General features: G+C 44.7%; 2 protein-coding genes across 3 annotated transcripts in view; one reads left to right on the top strand and one right to left on the bottom strand.

The window, feature by feature from the left end:
• Positions 1-2505, top strand: part of LOC144128374 (paired box protein Pax-6-like) — a 62598-nt gene extending 60093 nt beyond the window's left edge. For both annotated transcript variants that reach the window (XM_077661737.1, XM_077661736.1), the window contains exon 9: positions 675-2505. In XM_077661737.1, coding sequence (XP_077517863.1) covers positions 675-769 — 95 coding nt within the window. In that variant the 3' untranslated portion in view covers positions 770-2505. The remainder of the gene's footprint in view (positions 1-674) is intronic.
• On the bottom strand, positions 2408-27542 carry LOC144128373 (transmembrane 7 superfamily member 3-like). The gene is made up of 10 exons (XM_077661734.1): positions 27340-27542; positions 24310-24657; positions 10706-10983; positions 6528-6714; positions 5572-5658; positions 5403-5483; positions 4881-5033; positions 4698-4795; positions 3928-4090; positions 2408-3429 (listed from the first exon to the last, which is right to left on the bottom strand). The coding sequence occupies exons 1-10, from the start codon at positions 27416-27418 to the stop codon at positions 3194-3196; spliced, it is 1710 nt and encodes a 569-aa protein (XP_077517860.1). The 5' UTR covers positions 27419-27542; the 3' UTR covers positions 2408-3193.
• Positions 27543-27560: the final 18 nt, after the last annotated feature.

The raw sequence follows: 27560 nt of genomic DNA, 5'->3' as shown, positions 1-27560 counted from the left end.
AGTATTCGGCGATACACCATACTCGACTCCGTCAGCGGCCACCTCCAGCTATGCGAAGTAGGTTTCGTGGGACTGATCCGGAGTTCCCGGGTTCGAACCCGACCGCGGCGGCCGCGTCTCGATGGAGGCAAAACGCTAAGGCGCCCGTGTGGTGTGCGATGTCTGTGCACATTAAAGATCCCCAGGTGGTAGCCCTCCACTACGGCACCTCTTCCTTTCTTCTCTCACTCCCTCCTGTACCCTTCCCTTACTGCGCGGTTCAGGTGTTCAACGGTATGAGAGAGATACTTTGCCATTTCTTCCCCAAAAACCAATTATTGGTCCTCCCAATGAATGTGACATTTAAATATCGTAGTCTGTATCAGGCTGTTGCCACCATCGTTGCTTTCACAATTGGCTCCACACATGTCAAGCAAGTGTGCAAGGGTCACCTCACGGAGCACGCACATCTTAGGCAGTGCCAGGCATGTAGCCAAACGTACTTACCTCTTTCAGTCTACGCCGACAAGAAATTATGCGCCGCTTTTCAACCGGAATCAGCTATTGCGCGTGCTAATGCGCACATATCGCTAAGCCCGATTTCCCAAGGAGGCTCGTGCGCACCGCGCCTAGCGCTCTTGTTCAATCCGTGGTCTGAATAACTTGTGCGCCACGGCGTCATCCCGTACGCGCAGGTGTCATCTCCCCGGGTGTGACGGTGCCAGTGCAGGTGCCGGGCCAGACAACCGACCTGTCTGTGCCGTCCAACTACTGGCCCCGGCTGCAGTGACAATGGCCCATGGTTGGGTACCCGACCGACCTGAGCCTCGCCAAGGGTAGCAGGTCGTACGCCAACCTCCAGGACCACTTCCCGGCCGCCTGCGCCAACAAGGACTAGTCGCGCTCCGACGCGCAAGCTCTCTCTTCTAGTCTGCGTGGATCCCAGCTAGCGCACAGCGGGACTCTCGACGAACGATGCAGCAGCGTACGTGCGTGCCCCCTTGCGGGGAGCGTGAAGCAGCAGTGGAGTTTTGTGAGTCACACAGTCACGCTTAGGTGGCGAGCGCCACCAGCACAAGTTCTCGCTAGCTGATCCTCCAATCGAAATGGCCAGAGAGATGAGACATGCAAGTCATGTTTGTCACCCTAGATACACTGCATTCAATGAGCGCACTGGCATGCACATTCATCTGTCATGAAGGGCTTGACAGATGTGGCACACCACTCCAGTAGATCCATGGCCAAATGGCCAACTGCACTTTCACCTGACTCATCAAACTGATGTCACGTGCCCCTTTGTTCGGTTCGTGTGCAGAAAAGCTACGTGCGCTTCTGGGTGCACAAGAAGGAAATGCACTATACTTTGCAACTTTTCTTGCCAATGCAGTCAAAGTTACAGAGCCGAAATGCACCCAATCTTATTTAGGCCATATTTCTAACATAACTGCACATTTTCAATGTTAAGAGTCACGCCAAAAGCAGTCTCTTTGATTACTTCAAATTGTTTAGACATGCCTGGTTACACCAAGCTTCCGTAGATGGCGCTATCTACACCAGCAATCAACGTGCCAGATGGGTGCCTTGCAACCGAAATTTTGGTGGAGTGACAAAGCTACAGGTGCTCCAACCCTGTAGCTTTCTCTTCACTGCCAAAAAAGTTGTTGCAGAGTATATTGCTCGCTTTTACAAAGTGTACAGATGCCAGCATCAGCTGAAAGCTAGGGAGACTTTGCAGTGAAGCGACTGCATGAGCAACTCACAAAATGACACTGCTGCTCACTGCCCCCTTGACAACTGTCGTGTGTAATGAACACTCTAACATGTGTGCCTCGATTGCTGCTTGTCGCAAACTTTGGTGGACGACGAGACCAGGTGACGCCGGCAAGAGCCACTGAGACTGCTACCGAATATAAGGACCTTTCTTCTAGTCGACCATGCCCGCAAGCATTCCCTTTTGTTGTCCTTTCTTGGTGCGTCACCATCTCTTCATCTTCTACTCTCTGAATGAGGTGTTTCAAGTGTTCTCAATGTTGTCATCGCAATCGAGCTGCAGCTCTTTTTCCCTAGGCCTCGAATTTTCGACCACAAGCTTCTTGGGCGGTGCAAATGCGGTCCAGCCGACACTATGTGTGTTCTTTAAGTGGGTGATTGAAATACAACACTGCCCCTGCCATCCATTGTGACTCTGCAATGACATTTGTTTTTGGTCTGCGTTTACTCATGAGATGTGCAGCTATGGCATTTTATTGTTTCAGTTTATTCACTGTACCCGGGATGCTGGTGTTCCCACTTTGTCAGGATTTATCCCGAGGCTGCAGCATTACCTTGCACATCATGTGAACAGTCCTCTCTCTTGTCATGTGTATGAACCTTCAGAGAGATGTTTTGGGAAACTTGTACAGAACTGTACGCAAAAACAAAACAGGCGCACACTTTAGAAATGTCAAGAGACATACTTTTAATATAGCTCATCCCAAAGAGTTTCGGTAAAGACAAAACAAAGAATAAAAGAAAATGGTGAACGTCATTTAGAGTTCTTTGATGCTGTCACATTTCCTAAAAAAAAAAAAGAAATGCTGACATCCTTCACACGTTGCTGCTTTGGGCACTGTTCTTAGAATTTCATTTGATCAAAATAGTTTCGTGAAGACAGAAGCTCGGCACCAAAAAGGGGTACCAAGAGGAACTTAATAACACAGACACAACTGTCAAAAAGGAAACAAAAAGTATCACCACATCAGCATCAACAAGTAACAACGTATATTAGCTATCTACAAATATAAGTGACCATAAGCTATCTGATTTATTTGTTACAGTACTTGCCGATCTTAGGCAAGCAAGCACTATTCGAACATTTCTTGACCACAGATTTCACAGTACATCACCGGTAATCTGATCTTAGCAAAGCGTGGTCAAGAAACGTAAAGCACCTGTAATGAAATGACAAAGCTACAAGCTTTTAAATTACAGGTACAAACCAACTACACATTTGATTCCATTCATTTGTGACTCTTGTTCGATAAACATGAAATCGTTTGCCATCACTCCGACTAGCCCAGTGTAGTATACAGAAGAGCATAACTTGATTAAAAATTGCGTTTTGTTACTCAGGCACCAGTCGGGGCTCTTCTTGGGAGGCGCCCTAGTTATTTGTGTTGGCAAATGAAGCAGTGAGGTTTGTACAAAAAACAATCGGTCACCACAAGCTAGCAGGTCAGAATGCCCCATAGGTGGGCGGTGGGTCATAAGGAGGTGCAGAGCCGCCGATGCTTCCATAGGCAGGTGGTGGTAGCTGCGTCGCTGCCAGTAGGGGCTGCCCTGCAGAGCTGCGTTCTCGAATCCACTTGTGGTATGGCGACTGGGGGAAGGGTGCCCTGCCTCGTTCTGACCACAGCTGCAGCACGGTTCCCAGTAGAAAGAGAGCTCCCCATGTCAGGGACAGCAGCACGTCTGCATTTCACGCATGAAAATCTGTCACTTTCCAAGTTTCCTTAAACGTTGCTGATAAGAGGCTTAAATGTCAGGAAATGCCAAACATATTTTATCAGGTCTAAAAAGATCGTGGCTTCCAAGTGCAAACCCTATAATTACACACTGTACCCACTGCATAGAAACTTGATTGGGTAAAAAGAGATCTGGAAAGAAAAGGCGTATTTTAATCAGCTGAGTGCTATTTCAACAACACTCAACATTTATCAAGTGATAACAAAAACGACTACAAAAACATACATCAATATAATTACATGTCAAAAGCACAGTTCAATGCTCTGTGTTACCACCTTCACTTGTTTCAATGGCATAACGACCAGTGCTTGCACCTCCTTTGTGTAGTAACAGTTGTGACGAGCTTTTACATCAGAGTGAAGAAAACTATACCAGAGACCTCAAGTCGAAAAAATGAAAAATTACTCATAGAAAGTAAGCAGGCTACTAGTTAAAAAGACTTACCATTTAGCTGAAAGGGAACTGCGTTGCTTGCCTGGTAGCCGCCTGGAACTAATGATCGTCGCACAACATTAAGCACCACATATGACAACGATGTTCCCAAGTACTGGTCTGCTGCGAGGATGGTGCAGTAGCTGCCTACTAATGTGCACGACAGCACGCTCAGCTGCAAAGAAAAATCGGAAAATGCCAAGTGAGGCACACTACTGACATATTTTCAAAACACAGCACCAGCTATAACAAGATACATCAGTACTAGCTCTGCCATCATACCGCATAAATTAATTTCCTAAGAATTTTTACACTCCAAAATCTGTTCTTTGCACTTTGACAGGTGCCAAATACAGTCAATGCCACATGTTTTCAGTCAACAAGTTAGCTAAGAAAAATAACAAGCCCAGTACCACAGCACCACCTCATCTTTTGCACTTGCAAAAAGTGCAGAGCCCATGGTCTGCTCTGATATGATTAGCTGCTCATGAGTCAGACATCGCAATTTTTATTTTTATATTGCTTCGACTACATGGAATTTATGGAAGCCTGTACAGCTTCGTTAAACAAAGCTAAAGATAACTAGGGAAGAATCAGCTAGAACAGTTAACCAATGTTTGGCAAAAACAACAAGAGCTTCTCTATTTTGTTAAGCCTGTTTTAACGTATGAAGTAAGGACACATTAGTCATGTACAGCCCATTCGCAAGATCTTTAGAATGATGGACACCCCCATCCCCCCATACAGCCATGCATGCAGGGGAAATATGAGTGCACACTCACCAATTTGGCTTGCGGGAGCAAAAGCACTGTGGGTAGCAGCATAATACAGCTGAGGAAGACCCAGTAACTCATACTGTTCTGAAGAAATGCCACTTCCCCTGTGGAAAAATCAATATGCACTTGCTGAAATCTGTGCAATGCCTTGGAAGCAAAAACCAAAATAAAAGGTGGCGGCACACCAACCTAGAGGTGTGAAGAGAAAAGTGGCAGCGACCAGGAAGCCGAACATTAATCCTGAGAGTGATATGGACAGCACCGGGATGGCAATTAACCACCAGACCGCCATCCATAGGATTCCACCAAGAACCCCTCCAACCAGTGCGGCCACAAGTCCATCTGCACAGTCCACAAACTCAACAGTCAAGGTCTGTTGTCCGCAGCATGCTATGAACACCATCTGCTTAAACAATGAAGGAGCAGCGGGACCAGGCCGCAGTAAAGGCAGCATCTGGGCATTTGCAAGGTGTGCATGAAAAGGTGTTGCTAACAAGAACATGGTGAATTTAATAAACACACTTGCTTTCACAGCTCTGTACTATATCAATAAAAATTAATTACTTGGCCAGACAAGAACAATACAAAGAACAAAAAATGAAAAAAAAAGGTCACAGTGCTCGGAGGTTTTCACTATAACAGGTTTAAAAAGATAAACATGTAGCTAAATGTCTCCAGAGAAATATTGTGAGGAATGGCACGTGCACTTACCACGCGCAGATGCCCTTGATATGGCAATGAATACCATGAAGCTGATCAGTGCAAATGCAAGAAAGCCAAAGAAGAACATCTCTGCAAAAAACAACAATGGCAGCATGACATATGCTTCTTGCCGCAACCAATGCAACTGATGGGTGAGCAGGCAGACAGCAGCACTTACGAAACGAGAAAAATCGGTGTCCCCTGAAGCAGATGATGAGGCCAGCAACACTCAAGAGCAGAGCAACCACGAGTCCCCAGGCACTCTCTGGGGATGACAGAAAGCAATACAAAGCCACTTTAGTTCCCGTTAAAATGCAACTGCTGTTCGTGCAGAGATCTTGAGCCACCAAGTGCTTTCTTACCAAAATAGCTCTGAGAATAAATACACTCTGATGACCAGCGCGAAATTCGACAACAGACAGAAAGAAAAGACAACACGTGCCCTTGTCTGATGTCGCGCTGGCCATCACAATGAACACCAGCCAACTTGCCCAGTATAGCGTGCTCCTAAGAAATACCTGATTATCACTAAAGAGGTCCTGGAACACTTAAGACAGTTTCCCAAGTTACAATCAACCACTCAATACTAATTGTAGTTTCTGTTGTGTCAGAATAAAATTCACAGTGCCACTAAAAAATAAAATTGGAGGTGGTTTAGCTCTGGTTAAACCTGGAGTGACGCGATAGCTACAGCTGGCCGAGTGGAACTTGCTCAGCTGAATTGCAAAGTCAGTCTTTCACCACTCCGTATTGCTGGGCATTCCTTCTTCATCTTCGTCCGACTTGACACGGCGTATGCGCACAACTGTTGCAGCTCGGTTTCGCCGGCGCGCTGTGCCGCCGGCAGCAGCAGCTACTCCGCACCACGTGGCTGGGCACCCGACAACCACGCGACCACGTGGCGGTGGCGGCGCCGCCACGGTCACGTGCCACCACCATGCTGAAGGCTCGAAATGCTACCGTAATGTAGCTATTGCTACAAAAAAGTTTAAGGGTGGGGGCTCGTTTAAACGGCATTTTTATCTGTTCTTTACACACCACACACGACGTGGTTTTACACATCAGATGACACTTTACTGCAATGATGTGCAACATTAAAGCAATGTAAAGAGAGCTTTATAGGTGTTTACTTACCGAGCCGACGACACATTTCAGACTGGGTGTACCACAGGCACCCATAAGTAGCAATGGGCACATAGGCTGCCTCGTGGATTTTGCCATCCCAGGTGGCCTGCTGCACGAGCACCGTGTACACGGCGCCTTCACCGGGGTAAGTCAGGAAGAGTGCCCGGGTCTTCGGGTTCTCACGATAAGCTTTCACCTTGCAATTGAAAGATAAGTTTATGTACATTAGACAGATTCCATGATTACAAATCAGATTATGTTGGTTATCTTATCTTATCTTAGATTATGTGGTTATCAGATTATCTTATCATTCAACTGGACAGACCATGCAGGCAGGTTACTTGGGTCTTCATCATTAGTGGCACAAATAACGTAAAGAAAGTACAGAGAGAAAAGCATGCCATATATATCTTCCTAGCCGTGGAACAATTACGCATTGAAGTTAAAGGGACTATGCAACAGATAAAAAGCCACTTGTAAATGTTTTCAATGCTTAGAAATGATGCTAAGAAGTATTCACACCAAGTATGAGTCTTCAGAACTGAGCCGGAAATTTATTATGAACTTTTAAAAACCGTGTTTTTCAAAATTCGCGGGCCGATTGGTGTACTCGTAGTGACCGATTTTGGAACTAAAATCGTGGAACAAAGACGTCACTGTACCATGACGTCGCCAGGCCACCACACACTCTCATTCGCTGGAGCCACGGCAGCCACGACGTCACGGGCACACTTCCGGTAGCTGTGAAAATCATCTGCTCGTGCCGCTGCGCGAGCCTCTCGGGCAAGCGCGAGCCAGGGCATTCCCTTCGCGCATATGGTTTCAATTTTCCTCTGCCGCCTCCTTCTGTCGGTAGTTCTGGAGCCACTCGCACGGCTCTTCGTGCGCACGCATAGGGCTCGATGCCCATCGCGGCCGTAAAAGCGAGCAGTCGCACCTCGAGATCCGGGTTTATTACTGCTAATTACCACAGATGACAAGCAAAGAAACCCGACGCGCGCCGCAATCCAGGAAGGAGAAGAGGCCGGAGAGATGCCGCCACGCAGCCGATGCTGCTGCTGGGGGGCTATGAGCGACAACCGGAAGTTGCAAAATAAACGTCAGCGGATGACGTATTCATGGGTGGGACCCAGTCCCAGAGCTGTTCTCTTTATTTTTTTCTGGTGCTCCTCGTGTACGAGTTGAGGGGGGAGAGGAGGAGCGCAATTTTTAACCGTCTATATCTTCGCTGTTATTGATGCTAGCTCAAAAATTCTTGCACTGGGGTGACGAGTGATCGAATGCCTATCTCTCGTCTGCTTTATGTAATCTCAATTAATTTATTGCATAGTCCCTTTAAAGGAACACTGAGGACAAACTGAAGTTGATGTATCGATAGGGTACCACGTTCTATTAGAAAGAGACCACTCTCACCAAAAACGGGGCGTTTATAAGGCAGAAAAGACCAAAAAACTAAATACAGGTGTTGCACTCACTGGCTGATGTTGTAAGTAGGCCGCCTGCGTCAACACAGATTTTTGGGCACGGATCCCATAAAGTAGACTCCACCACCATTCACTTGAAAATGGCGGCAACCAGTCCCTTCTGGTGCAGATGTCATGAGTTTGAACCATGTTGCAGGCAAGTTTGTAAATCCAATTTTCTCAGCCATAAACGCGTCTCTTCCTGCTCCGCAAATGGGGCCAGTGAATGACTTTTTATTGAGGACAATAAGTTCATGCAGCTGTCCTCAGTGTCCATTTCATAAGCAACCCTAATTGTCTCGTAAAATGTATTGCACTAGACTGAAAATACTGGAATAGAAAATAAATATTGCAAAAAAAGAACGAGCACACTGGGGTTGACATTCAGTACGAATCTAGTTGGCTTTCAGCACTGAATTCTGACTTCAGAAATCTCAGAAACTGCAGTTTAGTTCCTCCATCTGAGCAAATCACATGTTTGAGAGGTAAAATAAAGTGACCTCACAAAACATTGGGCTAGAAATAACTCACAAAATGTGTGCGTTGAATGATCCCTTATGGAATGGTTTTACATTTGAGCCTTTTAGTAAGCGTACTGTGTCTTGAGAGCAAATACTTGCTAATCAAGCATGCTAAGTGGCAGAGTATTTAGTACAATAAAATCAAGCTGCGCGTCCGCACGCACACACGCACACACACACACACACACACACACACACACACACACACACACACACACACACACACACACACACACACACACACACACACACACACACACACTCTCTCTCTCTCTCTCTTTCGTCATAAGTGATGGCGTTATCTGACACCACAACTGTTTTTTGACAGTACATTACTGCAACATGCTTGAAATGACACATAATTCTGATAATGGCTGGATGTAGCAGAAATGCATGTATGAGTAGAAGACAGTATCAGACCTCTGAGCTCTATCCAGGGATTTTACCTGCTTATAAAATGCAAAAATATAGAAAATCCCGTCCAACTAAACTGGCTTTTGCGTGAACTACTGCCTGTGACCTGATATTATCTCACGTGTCGGCATATTGGCTTGGGTATGTTTGCTCAATTGATGGCTTATGCCTAAGGCGCCTAATTTTCTGCGGTGGAAAATTTTTAATTCCGCGAGACGAGGACAAAGAATCTGCAATATTCCGCGAAAAGCCTCCCGCACGTTACCGCAAGCGGCCTTTCGCGTAGAAGCGACCGCGCGCTCAGCCACGATGACCCAAGGTTATCAAGAAGTTGTCTTTTCCCCGCACCTCAACAGCTTAGTGGGTGAGCTCACCTAGGGTATCTCTTAAAAACAGCAAAGAAAAAAATACTCGCATTATATTTATGCAAATCTGGTATTAGTATTGCCTTTGACAGGCTCCAGTATCGTGACTCTTCCCGCGGAGAAACATGCGGGCGTGTTGTTTCCAGAAACGCAGAGCTAGACGCGCTCGCTTGCTGGAGCGGATGGGGGAGCAAACTTGTCAAGGGCAACAGCAGAACTTCCTTTGTTACCAGATCCTACGTTTCAATTGAATTCAGATAATTAAATTATTCACACATTCCCATCATTATATTATACCTCCTGATGTCCACAAACAAAATATCATAAAAAAAAAAACAGTGTGTGCCTGCTCACATGCTATTTCGCAGGAAATGCTAAAATCCGAAATTGTTCGCGGAATCGCGAAAAACTAGAGGCCTGAATTATGCCATTGGCTGAACTCACATGACCAAGATAAGTCAGGAAAATGGCCCCGATAACAACATACGCTGGTAAAAACTTGCTCTTCAGCTTTTTTATGACAATCGTACAGATAACAGATGACAGACATGGGAAATATGTGGCCCCAGGGAAGGCTCATTTGTTATGAATATATTTGGTGCAATTGTGCATGAGAATGTGATCTAGGGCTTTTGAATTCTAGTTTTTGGAAGCAAGCAGACAATCTATGAAATCGTCTTCAGTGTCTGGTTTACAGAGCCTACAACTTACGCATCTTCGAGCAGCAAGGCCCCCACTACATGGAGAATAAATATTTGTTCAGGAATAATATGGGCCTAAAGAATCCAAAACTTAAATGTGAACAGAAATTTGAAAACAAAAATCATAGTTTTCTCTCACTTTTGTTTAAATAACAAACCTAAGCTGGATGTGGGCAAACAAATTTCGTCTGTATGTGAAAAGAAATGAGTGCAAAATGTACATAAACACGCTTAAAACAAATGCAAATGATGGGTAGCTGGAGTAGCATTGCATTCAGTTATAGAGAACTGGTAGCAATAAACATGAAACAGTAGCAAATGGTTCAAGTTATCACAGTAATAGTTTGTGCAAATAAAGAAAGGAGAGGATAGGAAAAAGTGCATATGGAAAAAAAAAGCTTCTCACAGCAAGGCAATACAAAGAGGTAACTGCTTCAAAGCCTGCTACAGAGCTTGCTGAGAAAACATGCAGTCACTAAATGCACAAAACTGAAGAGCAAGAAAGTAGCAACAATGTAGTGCACTATGAGCATCAACTGAAATGCAAAGAGCAAAACGAGATCTTAGTTGAGAGACCCTTAACTAATTCTAATGGCCTGTGCTTATATTTTCTCTCTAATAGCTAATGTCTTTCTGGCTTTTTGTCTGTGTTCCAATCTTCCTGTTTGCATTTCATTTGATGAAGATGGTACATTGATATTAAAGCAGTTAGCCCTTGCATACCGGATGGGCATTGCTTTTCACTGACGTAGGATCGAGCATTTTGGAGATGGCGGTCAGGTAGTGGTCTTCCGAGAGGTCCCACTGATCGAGATAGTAGACGTACAAGTCATATCGGAAGAATGGAAGGCTGCGACTGCACTTGGGAGCTGGGGCCTCCCTTGGTACACCCCCGCTGGCATGTTGAAACTCCACGGCCAGCTCCGTCGACTTCAGCACGAGCCGGAGGAATGGTGACACCTCGACAGGGAACTCCATGTTGCAGCCCCCGGGCACCGGGTCTGATACACACAAAAATACTTGAATTTCAGAGGAGACCAAGTAATGAACAACCAGACAAATTAAACGCCAGGTGCCCCATTATGTCACCACGAGAAAAAAGCAAATGCACAGCAGCCTGCTAACACAAGTGCTCCACCACTGCAGCACCACAGTCAATGCTGTGAAGTGACAGACCAGATGGCATTTCCTTCAATAATATAGAAGGTCAGGTAAGTTGGTTAGACTACATCAGTAAGAGCACAAAAATCAAGAATGAAAACAGGAAGTGCTCGTGTGTCTCTTTTCTGCCTTTTTTTTTGTGCTGTTACCAATGAAATCACCTTCGCACATTTTTTCCATCAAAAACCCAAGCAATGTGCTGAAGAATGCTTGCAGCTATCAGAAAAACCAACATATTCTCAGCGGGACAGCGACTTGAACTCAGTGCTTTAAGCACAAGGGGCCGACACCCTACTGTGAGGTTGCTGTTGCAGTAATGGCCACCACAGGTTCTCGCAAACTTCTGAGACACTGCTGACGTGCCATTGCTACACCAAAGATGAACTACTGTCAACGTCACTCTTTCACCTCAGAAGAGCCCAAAAAGTCTGGCAGTTTATTTCAAAATCAGCCCGTCGATAAAAGCCAACGTGCCATAAGACAGGTAAGAATACAATATGATTAAAGAATGCACATGAAAATGTCCATAAATCCCACTCGAATATGACAACCAATGGAAAGGTGCAACTTATTTGCAAAATTTTTCCTCAAGAAAATGCTATTTCAGATATACGAAGCTCTAACAAGGGTGCAAACCATCAACTGCAATAAATGTCACTTTAGACCATGGCAGAGTCGAGAAGGAGAGGCACTGTCTCTCAGAAGTACAGCAGAAATAGAAAACAATAAAGACGTGATGTCTAATTTTGAGTCATGTGTATTAGTGCCTCTGAATGTTTTAATTAAAAACCACCATTTCCAATAATTTTGGCATCCAGAATATGCTCTGTAAGACACAATAAAAATCACAAGCCAGAAATGAGAAAAAAGAGCCTATAATAAGTTTTAAGTTAGTGGTCTCTTCAATTCCATTGCAGAAGCTGCAGTAAAAAGCTAGAAGAGGAGCTTCTAAATATGTCTCCAAGAAAAAAATGCTAGACAACTTCAACAATGACCACAAATTCATAGTGTAAACTCTATAAAGCACCTGTAGCAGCTACAATTGATCCTGAGATGCTCTGGAAGACATCAAGAGCGGAACTGTCATCCCTTGTCACCAAGTTACAGAAATGGACTAGTGCCAATACTAGCCGCAATTCAAATTAACGGCTTGCTTAAAAACATGAGAATACCAAACAAGCCAAATAAAATGGGAATGCCCCCTTATGACATAAAACTTGGAAACAAGATGATACAGCTGAAATGAGAGTTTAGGCAGTGAGTCCTTTAGGCAGCCTGAGCATGAACTCAGTTATCACTAAGTCATTTGTAACCTCATTCCCTGACTGATTTTCTAGTTGCCAAAAGTGGAAAACTTTTCATGGAAAAATCTTCTGGCCGTATTTTTGAACAGAAAAAGTTCCAGGAAATTGAACAGAAAAAGTTCAAGAAATGCAATATATGCGCAGCATTGTCCGCTCCCCACAACCCCTCCAAACTCCCCATCTGAGAGTTGGCTACAAATCCACCCCTGGTCGCAGCTATCTTAATAATACCAGAAGGCCTGTTATGCTACTTCAATGACAATGGCATTTTGCTGATGAGTACAGACCTGGTGAGTTTCATTCCCAGCCATGGCGACTATGTTTAATGCAGGGCAAATGTAAAAAAAAACAACCATGTATTGAGATTTTGGTGCATGCCAACGATGCTCTGGTGGTTATAATTATTTTGGATTTTTCCATTATACTGGGCCTCATAGCCGAGGTACAGGTCTGGAAGATAAATATGATATGAAGAACTCCAGGTCAGATGGTGTGCAAAGTGCAAACAATACAAACGAAAGACGGAAGAATGGTGAGTTAAACAAAACCCTATGTTCATCATGCTGTAATCTGCAAAAAAAAGGTGCACCATGCCCTGAAAAACACATTCAGTGAAAGATTGCAGCCAAAGGTTGCCTCAACAGGACAATTTAGACAGCCTCACTGGTGAAGACTATTTAGTTAAACAGACTTCAAATAGGGAGTAAAAGCTAGTTGCTGCCATTTGCCAAAGCCTCGATACAATACACAGGCTTCTATGGGAGAGGAAAAGCACGCCAACTGTGCGGAGGTTAGAAGACAGGAAAGGTACAAAAGCATTCAGGAATTCAAGATCACTCGAGTTTAGCATTGTGAGATGGTCACAAGGAGAAGAAACATGTACGCACTCCTGCACTATTAGTAGTACTAATAGCTAGAATACAACTACAACTCAACTGTTTCCGGTCAGTGCATCAGTGAAGAAGGTTCTCATTCAGTGAACTGTTCTATGAATATCACTAAAAGCAGATAAATCCAAAATTTAAGTTGCCACCCGATAACCACGGCGGCAAAGGGATATTTGTTCTCCTATGATTAAAAACAATAAAAATCAAGTGTGCAAACAGTGAAATTAGCTGTACATAAAGAACGTGCAGCTATTACTATGATGGAAATTGGCAGTAGCACTTCCACACCAGAGAATACCCAAACAATAAATTAATGTGCCACAAGTTAAGTGTGATGCAGCAAGAACCAGATTATGAACATAAGCAGGGTGCAAACTTATGACGTCAAAGAAAACAAAATTTTTACAACGCTTATGTGGTTATGTGCCACCTTTATGTTTCCTGACAACTAGCATTTCTTTTATGTAGTGGACAAGGTTTCTACATTTTTCTAAAAAAGACTTGAACGTCTTTAAGAAATATATTACTTGCCCCACTGCAGTAAGCCCATCACATCCTTTTTCACAGCTGCCAATCATAATCGTCAAAGTGAACTGCCGCCATGAACATTTCCATGGCACCTGCCGGTTGCTTATCCACACTAGATGAGTGACTGTGCTGAACTTACAGGCTGATCTTGTGGCCAGAAGATGTCAATGGGCAGTTTTAACTGGCAGAAGCAAAATATTTTAGATTATATTTCTTTTTTACAAATTATTTCTGACTTGAAGAGATCCCTCAGCTCCATTTCAATGAATTACTCCATCCACCTGCTGGTCCCACAGGAGGTGATATGGAAAGTATTTTGCTCTTTTTTATTGTTCTGTAGATAAGCAGCAAGGTTGCAACAGCAGAGTGCTTTGCATTTGACTGGCACGCACTGCACTCACAATCCCAGCTAGGAATAAAAGTACGGCAGTGAGTGAAATAAGCGATAATGAAACACTCTGCAATTGCCCTTTTCAGATTGATAAAGAACAAGCACAAGTGTTGTGAGCCTAGACCCCAATTTGGGAATGTAAGTGAGAATAGGTGCTCACATTACCACAACGGCCTTTAAGTGCTCACGGTTATCACAATCGACAAGTAAGCACAAAAGTCGTCGCCATTCACATTGCTGTATCTGGAAACCACAGACACGTGATTAAGAATGCCTTGCCTCTGCAGGATGATGACCAGTGAACAATGCCTATAGTGTATTAGATTTGGGTAGCTTGGTAAGAGAAGCCACACGCAAGTGTAGCAAGTGAACGGCAAGCATCAACATATTAGGCTGCCATGCAGTGGCGTAAATCACAAAGGGGGGGGGTTCCTGACTCCCCCTTCGCTTAGGGTGGGGGGACACAGCGTGCCAGTGTCCCCCCCTTCTGCCTGAGATTCATCACGGGACTGCTCGGTTCACATAGAACGATAGGAGGAGCACACCCAACACAGGAAAGCCATGGGAGCGAGGCGGCCTCTTCCCTTTGGCAGAGTGCCTGAGCACAATCAGATGTTCACAAAAAAGTGCTGTCATCATTACAATCTGCCAACAGAAAAAGGACATGCTATGACTACATCTGATTGTATTTAGCTTAAAAGCTGCATTCTGTCAACGAAAAAAAAAAAATGCCCCGCCGCCGCGGTGGCTCAGTGGTTAGGGTGCTCGACTACTGATCCGGAGTTCCCGGGTTGGTCCCGACCGCACCGGCTGCGTTTTTATGGAGGAAAAACGCTAAGGCGCCCGTGTGCTGTGTGATGTCAGTGCACGTTAAAGATCCCCAGGTGGTCGAAATTATTCCGGAGCCCTCCACTACGGCACCTCTCTCTTCCTTTCTTCTTTCACTCCCTCCTTTACCCTTCCCTTGGCACAGTTCAGGTGTCCAATGATATATGAGACAGATACTGCGCCATTTCTTTTCCCCCCAAAACCAATTATTATTGTTATTATTATTGTCAACGAAAAAAAATTGAAAAATTGGTTTTGAGGAAAGGAAGTGACGCAGTAACTGTCTCACATATCTCAGGGGACACCTGAATGGTGCCCTAAGAGAAGGAATAAAGAAGGGAGTGAAGGAAGGAAGGCAGAAAGATAGTGGACTTCCGGAATAATTTCGACCACCTGGGGATCTTCAGCATGCACTGACACCACACAGCACACGGGCGCCTTTTGCGTTTTGCCTCCATGGAAACGCGGCCGCTGCAGTCGGGTTCGACCACGAGTACTCCGGCTCAGTAGACGAGCGCCTTACCACTGAGCCCCTACGGTGAGTAAGTCTGTCATCGAGTCAATCTGTGATTGAGACCGAGATGTTAAAGGGTAGATGGTGAGATGGCCAAACTCTCATTTGAAATGAGTGACACTCACACTTAAGAGTCATTCGTGCAGCATCACACAATTAACTTCGCTGAAATTGGCTGCAAAAATCATAACTTCGCAGTAAGTTCGGCGAGCTTACTCCACTCAGCAGAAACACTCTTCACGTGACACATGTGAACAGTCGGCTTTCCTGTGTGGCGAAAATTCCTGTACAATGCCGGCGTGATTTACACTGGGGGAACTAGTTCAAAGAAGTGCCAGCACGTGTGACACACCTGCCGGACAGTATGCTACCAGCACTGTATTTAATCAACTTAATCCTCGACTCAAGGATGTTAATGAACCAGACTGTGTCTTTCTTGAGTCAGGTCAGCATGGAAAGTATGTGCGCCTCTGCATGAGCTTAGAAAATGCTAGCACAGCACCTAATGTATTGTCCCGAAGTTCGTGTCTCTGCCCACTGAAGCGCCTGTCATGGAAGAATGGCACAGCGGCGTCACTTTAGAAAAATAGAGGAGGGAAAGTGCATGCATAATACGCTGCTGAAAAGGTACATTTCGAATGGCACTTATCTTCTCAGCATAGCGCCGTGCCACCATGAGACTTCATCAGGCGAAATGAACCCGCTAGCAGTTACACTAAATTTGCCTTGACACCCATACAACTATATCACTTATGCGGCATAGGCAGTGGTGCGCACACTGGCGAAAAGGCGAAGAAAAACAAAACTGCCATCAGGCAAGTGTGATGCAATAAATATATCAGGGCTATGAATGCGATACAAGCAAAACGCATGGCAAAACTTGAGAAAATCCCAAAACAGAGGCTATTTAATTGCGTACCAGTCCCTTGTTTTCCTACAATCCGCACTTCTTTCACGTAGCGTTTGCCGATTCTATGCTTTTATGTGCAAAATTGGAATATTTTAAGCAGTATATCACTCATTCATTGCAGAGGGCATGTTTCCATCGGCAGAAAACGCTCCGTAAACTTGGAAGCGAAGCACCGCACTTAAGTTTCAGCGGCACTGCCAATCCACACTAGTGGAGCGACAGCGTCACCTGTAGGTCGATCTTGCAATGCATCGGCGTATCAGGAGAGACAGAAATATCACCCCAAGCAATTTGGAACAATACAGGTGCAGACCACAAACCGTAACAAGGGTTAAAACAAAATGATATGTTATGCATAACAATTCACAATAATTACAAATATTTTGCGAGGGCATTTTCAAAAACTTTAAAATCAGAACATTGAACAATCTCTTTTGGTAATTTTTTCATTTGCCAATGGTTCAAGCCAGAAAAGAGTGTTTGAAAGAATCCATTCTAAAATAAAATGGTGTGACGTATTTGAAATGCTTCGTTCTATTTCCAGCAGAATCCTCTGGTTGATGTATCTAAGGGAGCTTAAAATATGCAAGGAGCACAAAATATGCAAGTAAAGTATTTTTTTATAAACCAGGATGACAAACTAGGGTCGTGCAATTATGCGAGTAAACACGGTGCTTAAACTGCTAAAGCTCACCTTTGAAACAAAATAAAACGTACTCTTCAGCATGGTTTTCGTGCTGAGACACAGTCCAAAAATTTTACCTTAGATCTGCACATATAACTCGTGCAGTGGCCTATAATGCAGCTTAAAGCGAGCACAACTGGCAGTATTTTGCTCAAAGCCCAGCCACAAGTCGCAAACAATCCTTAATATGGTACTCCAAAAAAAAAAGCCCTAAGTGACCAGGAAAGGTTTCTATTGGTTTTCGGATTCCGTACGAAACATTCTTACCGGCTCTTCGTCAAGTGGGGTGAAGTATATATATCGTACCCTTTACAATTGACAGATAGCACTTAACACTATTGCGCAGTTATTTTGGTGCACCAAAAAGGGCGCATGCCAAACAGGGCATCAGTATCATCATCGGCACACTGTGCACCAAAAGAAAGGGATGCGTTTATTAGACGACAGAAAAAAAAACTTACTCTTTTGCTCTCAAAGTAGGCGAGTCTGTTCATTATACAAGCACATTCATCATGCGACTAGATATGGGAACAGTTAAAATTGTTACTGGCCCATAACGACAGCAAGAAATATAATTTCATGCTGAGGCTGGATGAACTATAGATCTTTGACAGTGCTGTATCTCTTTTCTAGATGACCATAAATAGTACAGAATTTAGAAAAAAGGAAATATATGCAAACAAATTTTCGATTCTATTCTAGTCATTCCGGTGGATACCGGTGTGCCCCAGTAGATTTCAGGACAGGTGTGTGTGTGTACCACACCTTAGTGCTGACTTTAATTTCACAGTTAGTTATGATAATGGTGCGATTTGCTTTATACACTGCATATTTAAGGCGTTCTCATAAAAGCACTTTTGAAGACCATGACTGAAGCGAACTGCTGGAAAACAGAAGGGGAAACATCTTGCCTATGCTGCATGCCTCACGTAGAGAAAATCTGCATGCTATAGTCCTTTCACTCATTTTCTCCTGCATTACATCTTAGCAAAGTGAATGCAAGCAACAAAGGATGACATACTTCAAGATCAAAAAAGCCGTTTCTATAAATTCATGTCAAACAGTAATCATGCACACTTATCTGTCAGCATATTTTTCTCACTGAAAATGAAACACTGGCGTGTGTTCTGAAAACAATCCATCTTTTAGCATCCACTCATTTCGTGCACACATACAGGCTTTGTAAAATCTGTTTGTAATGCTGGACATGTCAGAGATCTCGTAAACTAAAGCATACATTGCAGTCCACAGGACTACTTCATGCACTACATGATTACCTGATAATCTGATTCTCATTAACGGAAGTAAATGAGTCCTTGGGGACGTCTTACAAATGACTCAGGGACACGATCCATGTAGCTATCATCAGATACATTTATGCCATCAAGAAGCATTTCATTCTGGCTTTAAATCCTCATTACATTCGCTCAAGATAAGCCTCTCGCTTAAAAAAAAATTCATACTTCCTTTAACTTCAACACTGCCCTTATTAACCTCCCAAAACAATTCAATTAAAACTCTGGTCATTTAAAACTCTGGTCTACACCTGGGACTATATGTGGATGGCATAACAATTCCAATAGGAGAGAGCTCAGGAGGTGAGATGCAGGATAAACTGCAGCAAGCCACAGACATCGTCTGCACCTGTGCAGGAAGCTGTGGCTTCAAATGTGCATCACAGAAATCGGAACTTCTTTTGGTACACAAAAGATCTATCTCAAGGATACTGCAACACCAACCAGTGAAATCAAGCTGGATGGCGTCCGAGGTCCGAGGATGACTAGTAACAATTACATGATCCAAAAGTTTTATGCCACAGCTGGCCAAATCCTATGCACGCTGAGGCTCATCACTAACAAAAATTACAGAATGAAAGAGCACGACACAACGTGCCTTGTACAGACTTCCGCCCTGTTCAGGTTTGTGTATGCCACACTAACATTGCATTCAAGCCCTGTAAAAATAGGAAAAATAGGAAGGTAGATTCATTAATCAGGAAAGCAGAGAAACAAGCCCTCAGTCTGCACATGAGCGCATCCACTGACAGGAGCTCTGGGACTCCACAGCACCCTGGAGGAACTCAGAAGCCCACCTTACCTACCAGCAACAAAGACTCGCAACCACCGCAATAGGCCGACAACTACTATAATGTCTCCGATATTCTACCCAACAAATACATAATACCATGGTAGACATCCCTGATGAAATCGGAGGCAACATAAAAATATCCCCGTGCCCTAGTAACATGCACCTAAAGCATCAACAGAGACAACTAATTCTTAGAGCCTGAAAAATAGAGATAGCATATGGCCAAACCAACACAGCGGTCTACAAGGATATGCAATTGACTAAGCTAGAGCATATGCGCTGACTGCAAAGGCCACCAACCCCACTCAGACTCTCACTAGCCTCATGCTCAAAGATGTTACCACGCTGCAAACTGAAGAGGAATCCATCGAACTCGTCACCACACAAAACACGGCCCCTACCATAATCACAGACTCACTATCGACTGCCGAACCTACACAGACGGACAAATTTATAATCTATAAAACAGCTTTTAACTCTCCAGGAATTACTCCTCACAAGAATTGTGACTATCGTTTGGGCACCAGCTCACTACACTTTCTGCGGAAACCTCGTTGTTAAAGCAAGCGAAGGCCAGCAGCAGATCAACCAACCGCTAGTCACTTCCAGAGACACCACACACCAAACTCTTTCCTGGCAAACCTATCCGCCAGACCACAAATCACTTACGAAGGGACAGGAAGCATATTCAGACAACTACCGACTAACATGTTTCATTGCCCCACAAGACTATATGCAATCTTCTCAACACTAGACAGATCAAACTGCCCCACTGTGGAGAACCCTCTACATTCTACCATATGGTATGAGCTTGTCAACACAGTAAGGCTATCACAACTATCCCCCATCATGAATGGGTGAAGACGGCAAAATCTACCAAGGGTCCTGGACTGAGGTCTCCACACATGGCACTCTTCTTCAAAATTTTTTTCCATAAAAGTTTTTCTCTTCCTCCTTCTCTTGCCTTTGATTAATTCATAACTCTAATAACCCACCACTGTAATAACCATTTGTAACCCACACTGGATCTAATCAGGTCCTGCTTTTAATAGATTAAAAAAAAAATGCACGGAACACTTAAGCTCTGCCTTAAAGGGCCACAGAAAAGGGTGTTCGAGCTTGGCCTTAAAATGCTTGCACTATGTAGAGTACATGCTATCAAGCGTTCATGTCATGCACGAGACCTCAATAGTAAGCGGGAAATTTACAATGGATTAAAAAAAAACTCCCGCTTTCACAGCTCGCGGCGACGCTCGGAGCTGGGATTTCACACTAAACCTGGCATATGACGTCACGTCGTGCAAGTGACATCAGCAGCTGGGGGTTATCACTGGTTCACCGTGCCAAATTCTTTCAGGCGTCACGCAGCTACCACGGCCACGGCGCGTGTGCCGGCAGCCGGCGGAGGTAGGGGAAGGGCCAAGTGGGTGGACGGTTTTGGCGTGCGAAATTTACAAGAGGAGAGGAAAGGCGCAAAGATGCGCAAGTTCAAATTTTGACTGCAGGTAACTCAGCTTCCTCAGAACGCATTAAAAAAATTCTTGCTGGATGATATTTGTTATGCAGCATCCTTTAACATCCCAGATACACCGCAACTTTACTGAGAGCCCCTTTCTGAGGCTTTTTAAAGGTATGACGCGATAGCGTTAATGGGTTAATGCTCATTTGATATGGAATTGGTAATTGTTGACTTTACATTCATGGAGCACTGGGAACCCCCATACCGCTCCTAGCGTAGTGGTGCAGCGGTTAAGTGATGCGTCACTGCTCTGCAATGGCAGGTGCTGCATCGGTGGGACTTGTGAGACCCAGGTTGCCTCTCATGACCAATCATTAATTTAATTGCCACCTTCCACCGTGGCCAGTTTGCTCAAAATCCGATGGGCAGGCTATGTTGATATCACAAGGTCACGTGACCTAGGTGGCCCATCTAGGTTTCCGGAGCGGCCAGTTGCTTTGGCTGCTCCTGCTGCGAGGCTTCAAATGGTTGCACTCACCGCCGCCAGACAATTTTTTCGGACATGGGGGTACTAACGGTCTTGCATTAAAAAAACTTCAACCCTCCAGTTTAACGACAGGAGCGAGGGTTTGTTCTGTCCACCCCTGTTGCCCTAAGTTTTCTCCTGAACTTTTAATTTTCTACAATGCGTTACCAGCTTGCCCAACAGCAAACTTCAGCTATATGGCATTTATTTATTATGAGTTTATTCACCAGTCTTCACATTTCCAGCTCACAGCATCAAAACAGGGCACACATTCTTCTACCTTCAACCCCTCGAAGCGGTCATTGAGTGGCTAAAACAATGGAAACTGATGTGGCACTCAGCCTAGGTGCAAAGCGCTGTTTGATCATCTGTTAAGATAGTGAGGCATGTGCTACTACCAAAATGCACTCAATTCTGACTCCGTTTGTTGCTGTATGGCCCTCAACACAAAAGACAGGGCTATAGGACAAAACCTCAGAGGTGTTCCATCAACTTGGATGCGCCAGCAGTTGTTTAACAGCTGCACTCAAAAGTAGTGACCACAAATTTGGTACTGTTTGCTAAAGAGCAAAACTGTACTTCAAGATGCGTTTTACGAGGATAACGATTACTTTATTGATAGATGTAATTTTTCTTTTTCCCCGTGGTGTGCTTTTACTTCAATAAAGAAGCTTACACAGCTGCAGCAAGATGTAGGCTTTCTATCCAACAAGCACAGACAGTGCAAAGGTACCAGTGTGCTTTTATTTGCGATTAAGAGGTACAATTACCTTTGCAGTTTCAGGCAATCGGTGAGTGCAGACCCAACAAGTCAAGTTAGAATATAGGACCTGATCTGCAACGCTGCCAGCTCTGTGGCCAAAATGCCTGAAGACCGCTGTCGGACAGACCAGGCTTGGCCATCAGTTTGATTGAACTGCATTTCAGTAGAACTCCGACAGCATTGGAGCTTAGGATGCTTTTACAAAAAAAAAGGTTTAAACAGTTCTAGTTCTCCTCACTCCTGTACTTTTCGGCTTTAAATGTGTATTTGGAACTGAGCAAGTGTCAAATAAAGAGTGGCTACCTTTTCCAAGTCTGATCTCCACAACAGCTCCTTTCATTTGACAGAGGCATCAGTGTTCAGCGCCGACTTGTCCCTATCACTTGCATCACCATTTTGCACTGGCACCATCATGAAATATCACCAACTAGCCTAACTTACCACCCTGGCCAATTTTAATTGTAGAAAACAACATGGGGGAGGAAATGGCTGCACAGAGCAAAGGAAGCACTAAGGACTCTCATATACTGCTGAGAAAGAAACGGGCAACTGAAGCACAGGACAACGACTGTCACGCATTTAATGCTGATGCTAGAGAAAGCGGTACTTAAGGACTCCAGAACCCACAGGACAACAAAGGCATAAATTAGTTTGGCTTGCTGCATAGTTCGAGCCTCCTACAGTAACCTGAAGGACGCCTTCACAATGTGACTCTAAAGCCATTCAGCCATGGATAATTGAACAAACCAGCAAATGTGCGCCAATGCATGGGCAGAACTAGCAACTTACAGTGTGCACTAAAAACTGGAGGCACAAGTCGAAAACCCTATTGAAGACTGACAGACATTCAGTTGCAAAAAAAACATAACTCGAGTTTCATTAAGCTCACTCCTAGAAAACTACTGAGGGTTGTTTCTGAGCATTTCATGCATGAAATTCGTTACGCACCTTATGAGCCATGCACATCGACTACAAGTAGTGCCGTGACGTTGTCAATGTTTGAATTGTGGATATAGGTGGTAACATCTGTGGTCCCCGCTTCAACTAATAATAATAATTGGTTTTTGGTGGAAAGGAAATGGCGCAGTATCTGTCTCATATATCATTGGACACCTGAACCACCATAAGGGAAGGGATAAGAGAGGGAGTGAAAGAAGAAAGAGAGAAATAGGTGCTCTGGAATAATTTCGAACACCTGGGGATCTTTAATGTGCATCGCACAACACACGGGCGCCTTAGCGTTTTTCCTCCATAAAAACGCAGCCGCCGCGGTCGGGATCGAACCCGGGAACTCCGGATCAGTAGTCGAGCGCCCTAACCACTGAGCCACCGCGGCGGGTAGCTTCAACTACTGAGGGTTGTTTCTGAGCATTTCATGCATGAAATTCCTTACGCACCTTTTGAGCCATGCACGCCGACTACAAGTAGTGCCGTGACGTTGTCAATGTTTGAATTGTGGATATAGGTGGTAACATCTGTGGTCCACGCTTCAACTACTGAGGGTTGTTTCTGAGCATTTCGTGCATGAAATTCCTTACGCACGTTTTGAGCCATGCACGCAGACTACAAGTAGTGACGTGGACGTTGTCAATGTTTGAATTGTGGATATAGGTGGTAAAATCTGTGGTCCCCGCTTCAACTAATAATAATAATTGGTTTTTGGTGGAAAGGAAATGGCGCAGTATCTGTCTCATATATCATTGGACACCTGAACCACCATAAGGGAAGGGATAAGAGAGGGAGTGAAAGAAGAAAGAGAGAAATAGGTGCTCCGGAATAATTTCGACCACCTGGGGATCTTTAATGTGCATCGCACAGCACACGGGCGCCTTAGCGTTTTTCCTCCATAAAAACGCAGCCGCCGCGGTCGGGATCGAACCCGGGAACTCCGGATCAGTAGTCGAGCGCCCTAACCACTGAGCCACCGCGGCGGGTAGCTTCAACTACTGAGGGTTGTTTCTGAGCATTTCATGCATGAAATTCCTTACGCACCTTTTGAGCCATGCACGCCGACTACAAGTAGTGCTGTGACGTTGTCAATGTTTGAATTGTGGATATAGGTGGTAACATCTGTGGTCCACGCTTCAACTACTCAGGGTTGTTTCTGAGCATTTCATGCATGAAATTCCTTACGCACGTTTTGAGCCATGCACGCCGACTACAAGTAGTGCCGTGGACGTTGTCAATGTTTGAATTGTGGATATAGGTGGTAACATCTGTGGTCCACACTTCAACTACTGAGGGTTGTTTCTGAGCATTTCATGCATGAAATTCGTTACGCACCTTTTGAGCCATGCACGTTGACTACAAGTAGTGCCGTGACGTTGTCGATGTTTGAATTGTGGATATAGGTGGTAGCATCTGTGGTCCACGCTTCAAGCACAATGACCAAGCCAGTGTTGGTGCCTGTGTCACTGGCCGCAGCTGGAGCAGGCACCTCCGCATTGTATGCAATGGTCACCGGCACATTCTGTGTGTGTGCTTGGAACAGCAGATAACTAGCGTCCGATGGGATGCCAGTTGCACGAAATGTAGTCAGCGATCGTCCCAGCAAAGAAGTCCTCACATGGTATGCCTTCAAACCGCTTGACACATCTATGACAATGCTATTTGTGGTTTTTAGTTGTTCATCTGCAAGGGGACAAAGAAGAAATGGAAATAAGTTGTTGGACTGAAAAATGGAAATAAAAACGCACGGCCCCCCAAAAAATCACAGATGACATGTACTCTCATTTGCCAAGACAGACGCTGATAATTTACCATTGTTTCATTGAAAGCTGTATATACTGACATCACCATTGGGCCTGAAAAGTTCCTGATGCTATTTGTCAAACCCACATATTACCATCAAAAAGAAGTTTTGCACTTCCCGCATGATTAGCAATGCTCAGGAACACTGAGCAGTGCAAATAGCAGTCATTGTACAGTGATCAATGTATAGAATGCAATAAAGAACAATGCAGGAATAAGAACCAGAAAACCATATATGAGGGATGTCCAGCAAGTCCTGCCTCCTGCGCTGTACTTTTTTCATTAGGTGGCTGAATTAAGAAATGTTACAGTGAAAGGAAAGATTAGAATCCCCTCTTTAGCAGCGGCGTATAACTTGTCAGCATATCCCTATCTGCAGTTATGCACTTTTGCTGTCGATGCACTAGACACTCCATGCTGTCACAGGACAGTGAGGCTGCCTGTTGACAGCACTGATGAAGCGCTGCACCAACCACTTTATCAGAAGCATGCCAATATATTTCATATGTTTCTTCACATTGGAAAAAGCAAGAAGCCATATGATACGAGGACCGGAGTCTTAAGATTCAGGATGTTGTTGATGTGGTCAACAACTGCCCTGTTCAGCAATAGCACGCAGAGATTAGTCCCCCAGTGACAGAAGTGCATTGCTGCTGGTGGAGACTGCATTTAAATGTGATCTACTCCTGTGAAAGATAACGTTCCTATTTTTTTCTTCTTTTGATTCGATGACTTAAACGGGCAAGGACAACTCAATCTAATTCTGCTTCTCAGCAAAAGCAATAACATGGTTCTTTCTGGGTATATTGATGTTTATCTGGAAGCAAAATGACACATTCTTTGTCGAGAAAATCGCACTTCAAAATTTCCCCGCCACTCAAACATGAATGTGTGATCACCATTTTGAACCGAATGGTGGAGTAGCCTAGCCTCTGGGATCCGCGCCCAAAAAACTGTGCCGACGCACTGCAGCTTACTCGTGAAACCAGCCCGTGATGGCGACATCTGTATTTCATTTGTCAGCCTTTTCTAGCTCTTAAGTGCTGCGCTTTCAGTTTGTCGCTAGAATGCAGAAATCTACTGATACAGGCCAACTTCAATTTGTCCTGAATGTCCCTTTAAGAAAAAAGGGTAGAGTCCACAAGGTTTGGTTTGGTTTATGGGGGTTTAACGTCCCAAAGCGACTCAGGCTATGAGGGATGCTATAGTGAAGTGCTCCGGAAATTTCGACCGCCTGGAGTTCTTTTACATGCACACAAATTGCGCAGTAAACGGGCCTCTAGAATCTTGCCTCCATCGAAATTCGAATGCAATGGCCGGGAACGAACCCACTTTCATCGGGTCAGCAGCTTAGCACCATAACCACTGATCAACCACGACGGCCCCAGAGTTTACAAGGCAAACCATGTTGAACACACCTTGATAGTACAGGTCGCGAAACATAAAATGTTTCGTAGTGCAGCCAATATTACTAGCTTCTGCACTTGAAATGTTTGCCCTGAACCATTGGGATCAGCGAGAAAAGCCTCTCATAAGCAAGACCTTATTTATTGCAGAGCTTTCCTGATCACATGCATGATCTTCAGTGGCATTTTGAAACAAGTGTTGGCTAGCCTGGCAATCGCAGTGCTCAAAACTTCAATATTTCTTTATTCTGCTCTGACCTCTTTGTGAGAGTTGATAACGGCAGTTATAACATTCCATTCATTTCCCAGCACAACTCTAAAGGCAAAATGCTTGTCGTGACATTACCTCTCGATAGTGGCGCATTCTACAACCATATATGCCACAAGTCCGGTCAAAATACAAGCGAACTTCTTATTCGCAGAACTGATTAGTGGAAAATGGGTAGCAATTGAGGAGGATGAACGGCAGCGATAAAAATACACCACAAGTTGTGCAATCGAGCCGGAAACAGTGCAGGCGGTAGATCACTCCCCAAACCCTTCCCTCCACTGACACGGGCGAAAGATGCTGGTGGCAGAGATTGTTGCGTGAGGTTGTCGCAATTTTTAACCGATTTTCGCTACGACGCAGTTCTATAGCAGCCTAGCTCATGTTTCTATGCCTGTGATCACACCGATGAGGCTGCTACTCTCTTCCGAGAATGATTACGCGTGACAACAGAACACAGTTTGCTAGTTTACTACACTAGTGCTCGGTAGATATTGTTATGGTTATTGAGCAAACTCCGCGAGCTGTTGCGTCGGGAGTAAAACTACCAAGTTGCTATTGCTTCCACTGTATGACACGGAATAACATAATACATGTAAGTCATAATAGGTGTGACGAGCTAACGCACTGCTAAGCCAGCGGAGGTACTACGTGATCGAAGCGTAAATCTAGACACCCCTCGAAACAAAAAACGAAGTCAAAGTAGAATCGCGGGGACTTTGCCCCAGCGCCGCTGATACACTTCTCCAGCGTGAAGTGGTTCTTGCTAAGAACACTCGGCAAGTATTTCCTAGGTGCTGAGCGCGATTGATGGTCAGTACAACAGCAACAACCGCAGCAACACGAAAGGTCGACTGGAAGTGTACCGGGCTTGGAGAGGAGGTTTACCTTTTAATTCTCCATCGCGCACCAGAGAAAGAAAGCACAACACGATCACAAAGTTCCTCATCTTCGCACATTCACGCATAAAATCCGTGTAGAAATACCCGCAAAGCTATTTGACAGTAACCGCACATCTTTCAGCACGCTACACATACAGCACCGAGAACGGCACTCTGACGCACCGACGCGCCGACGCTCGATAAACAAACAAAACAGTAAAAGCCAAC

The sequence above is a fragment of the Amblyomma americanum genome, chromosome 4, assembly GCF_052857255.1.
Source record: "Amblyomma americanum isolate KBUSLIRL-KWMA chromosome 4, ASM5285725v1, whole genome shotgun sequence".
In the NCBI taxonomy this organism is placed as follows: Eukaryota; Metazoa; Arthropoda; class Arachnida; order Ixodida; family Ixodidae; genus Amblyomma; species Amblyomma americanum.
Note: the sequence above shows the minus strand (reverse complement) of the source record. Positions and strands in the feature narration are given on the sequence as shown.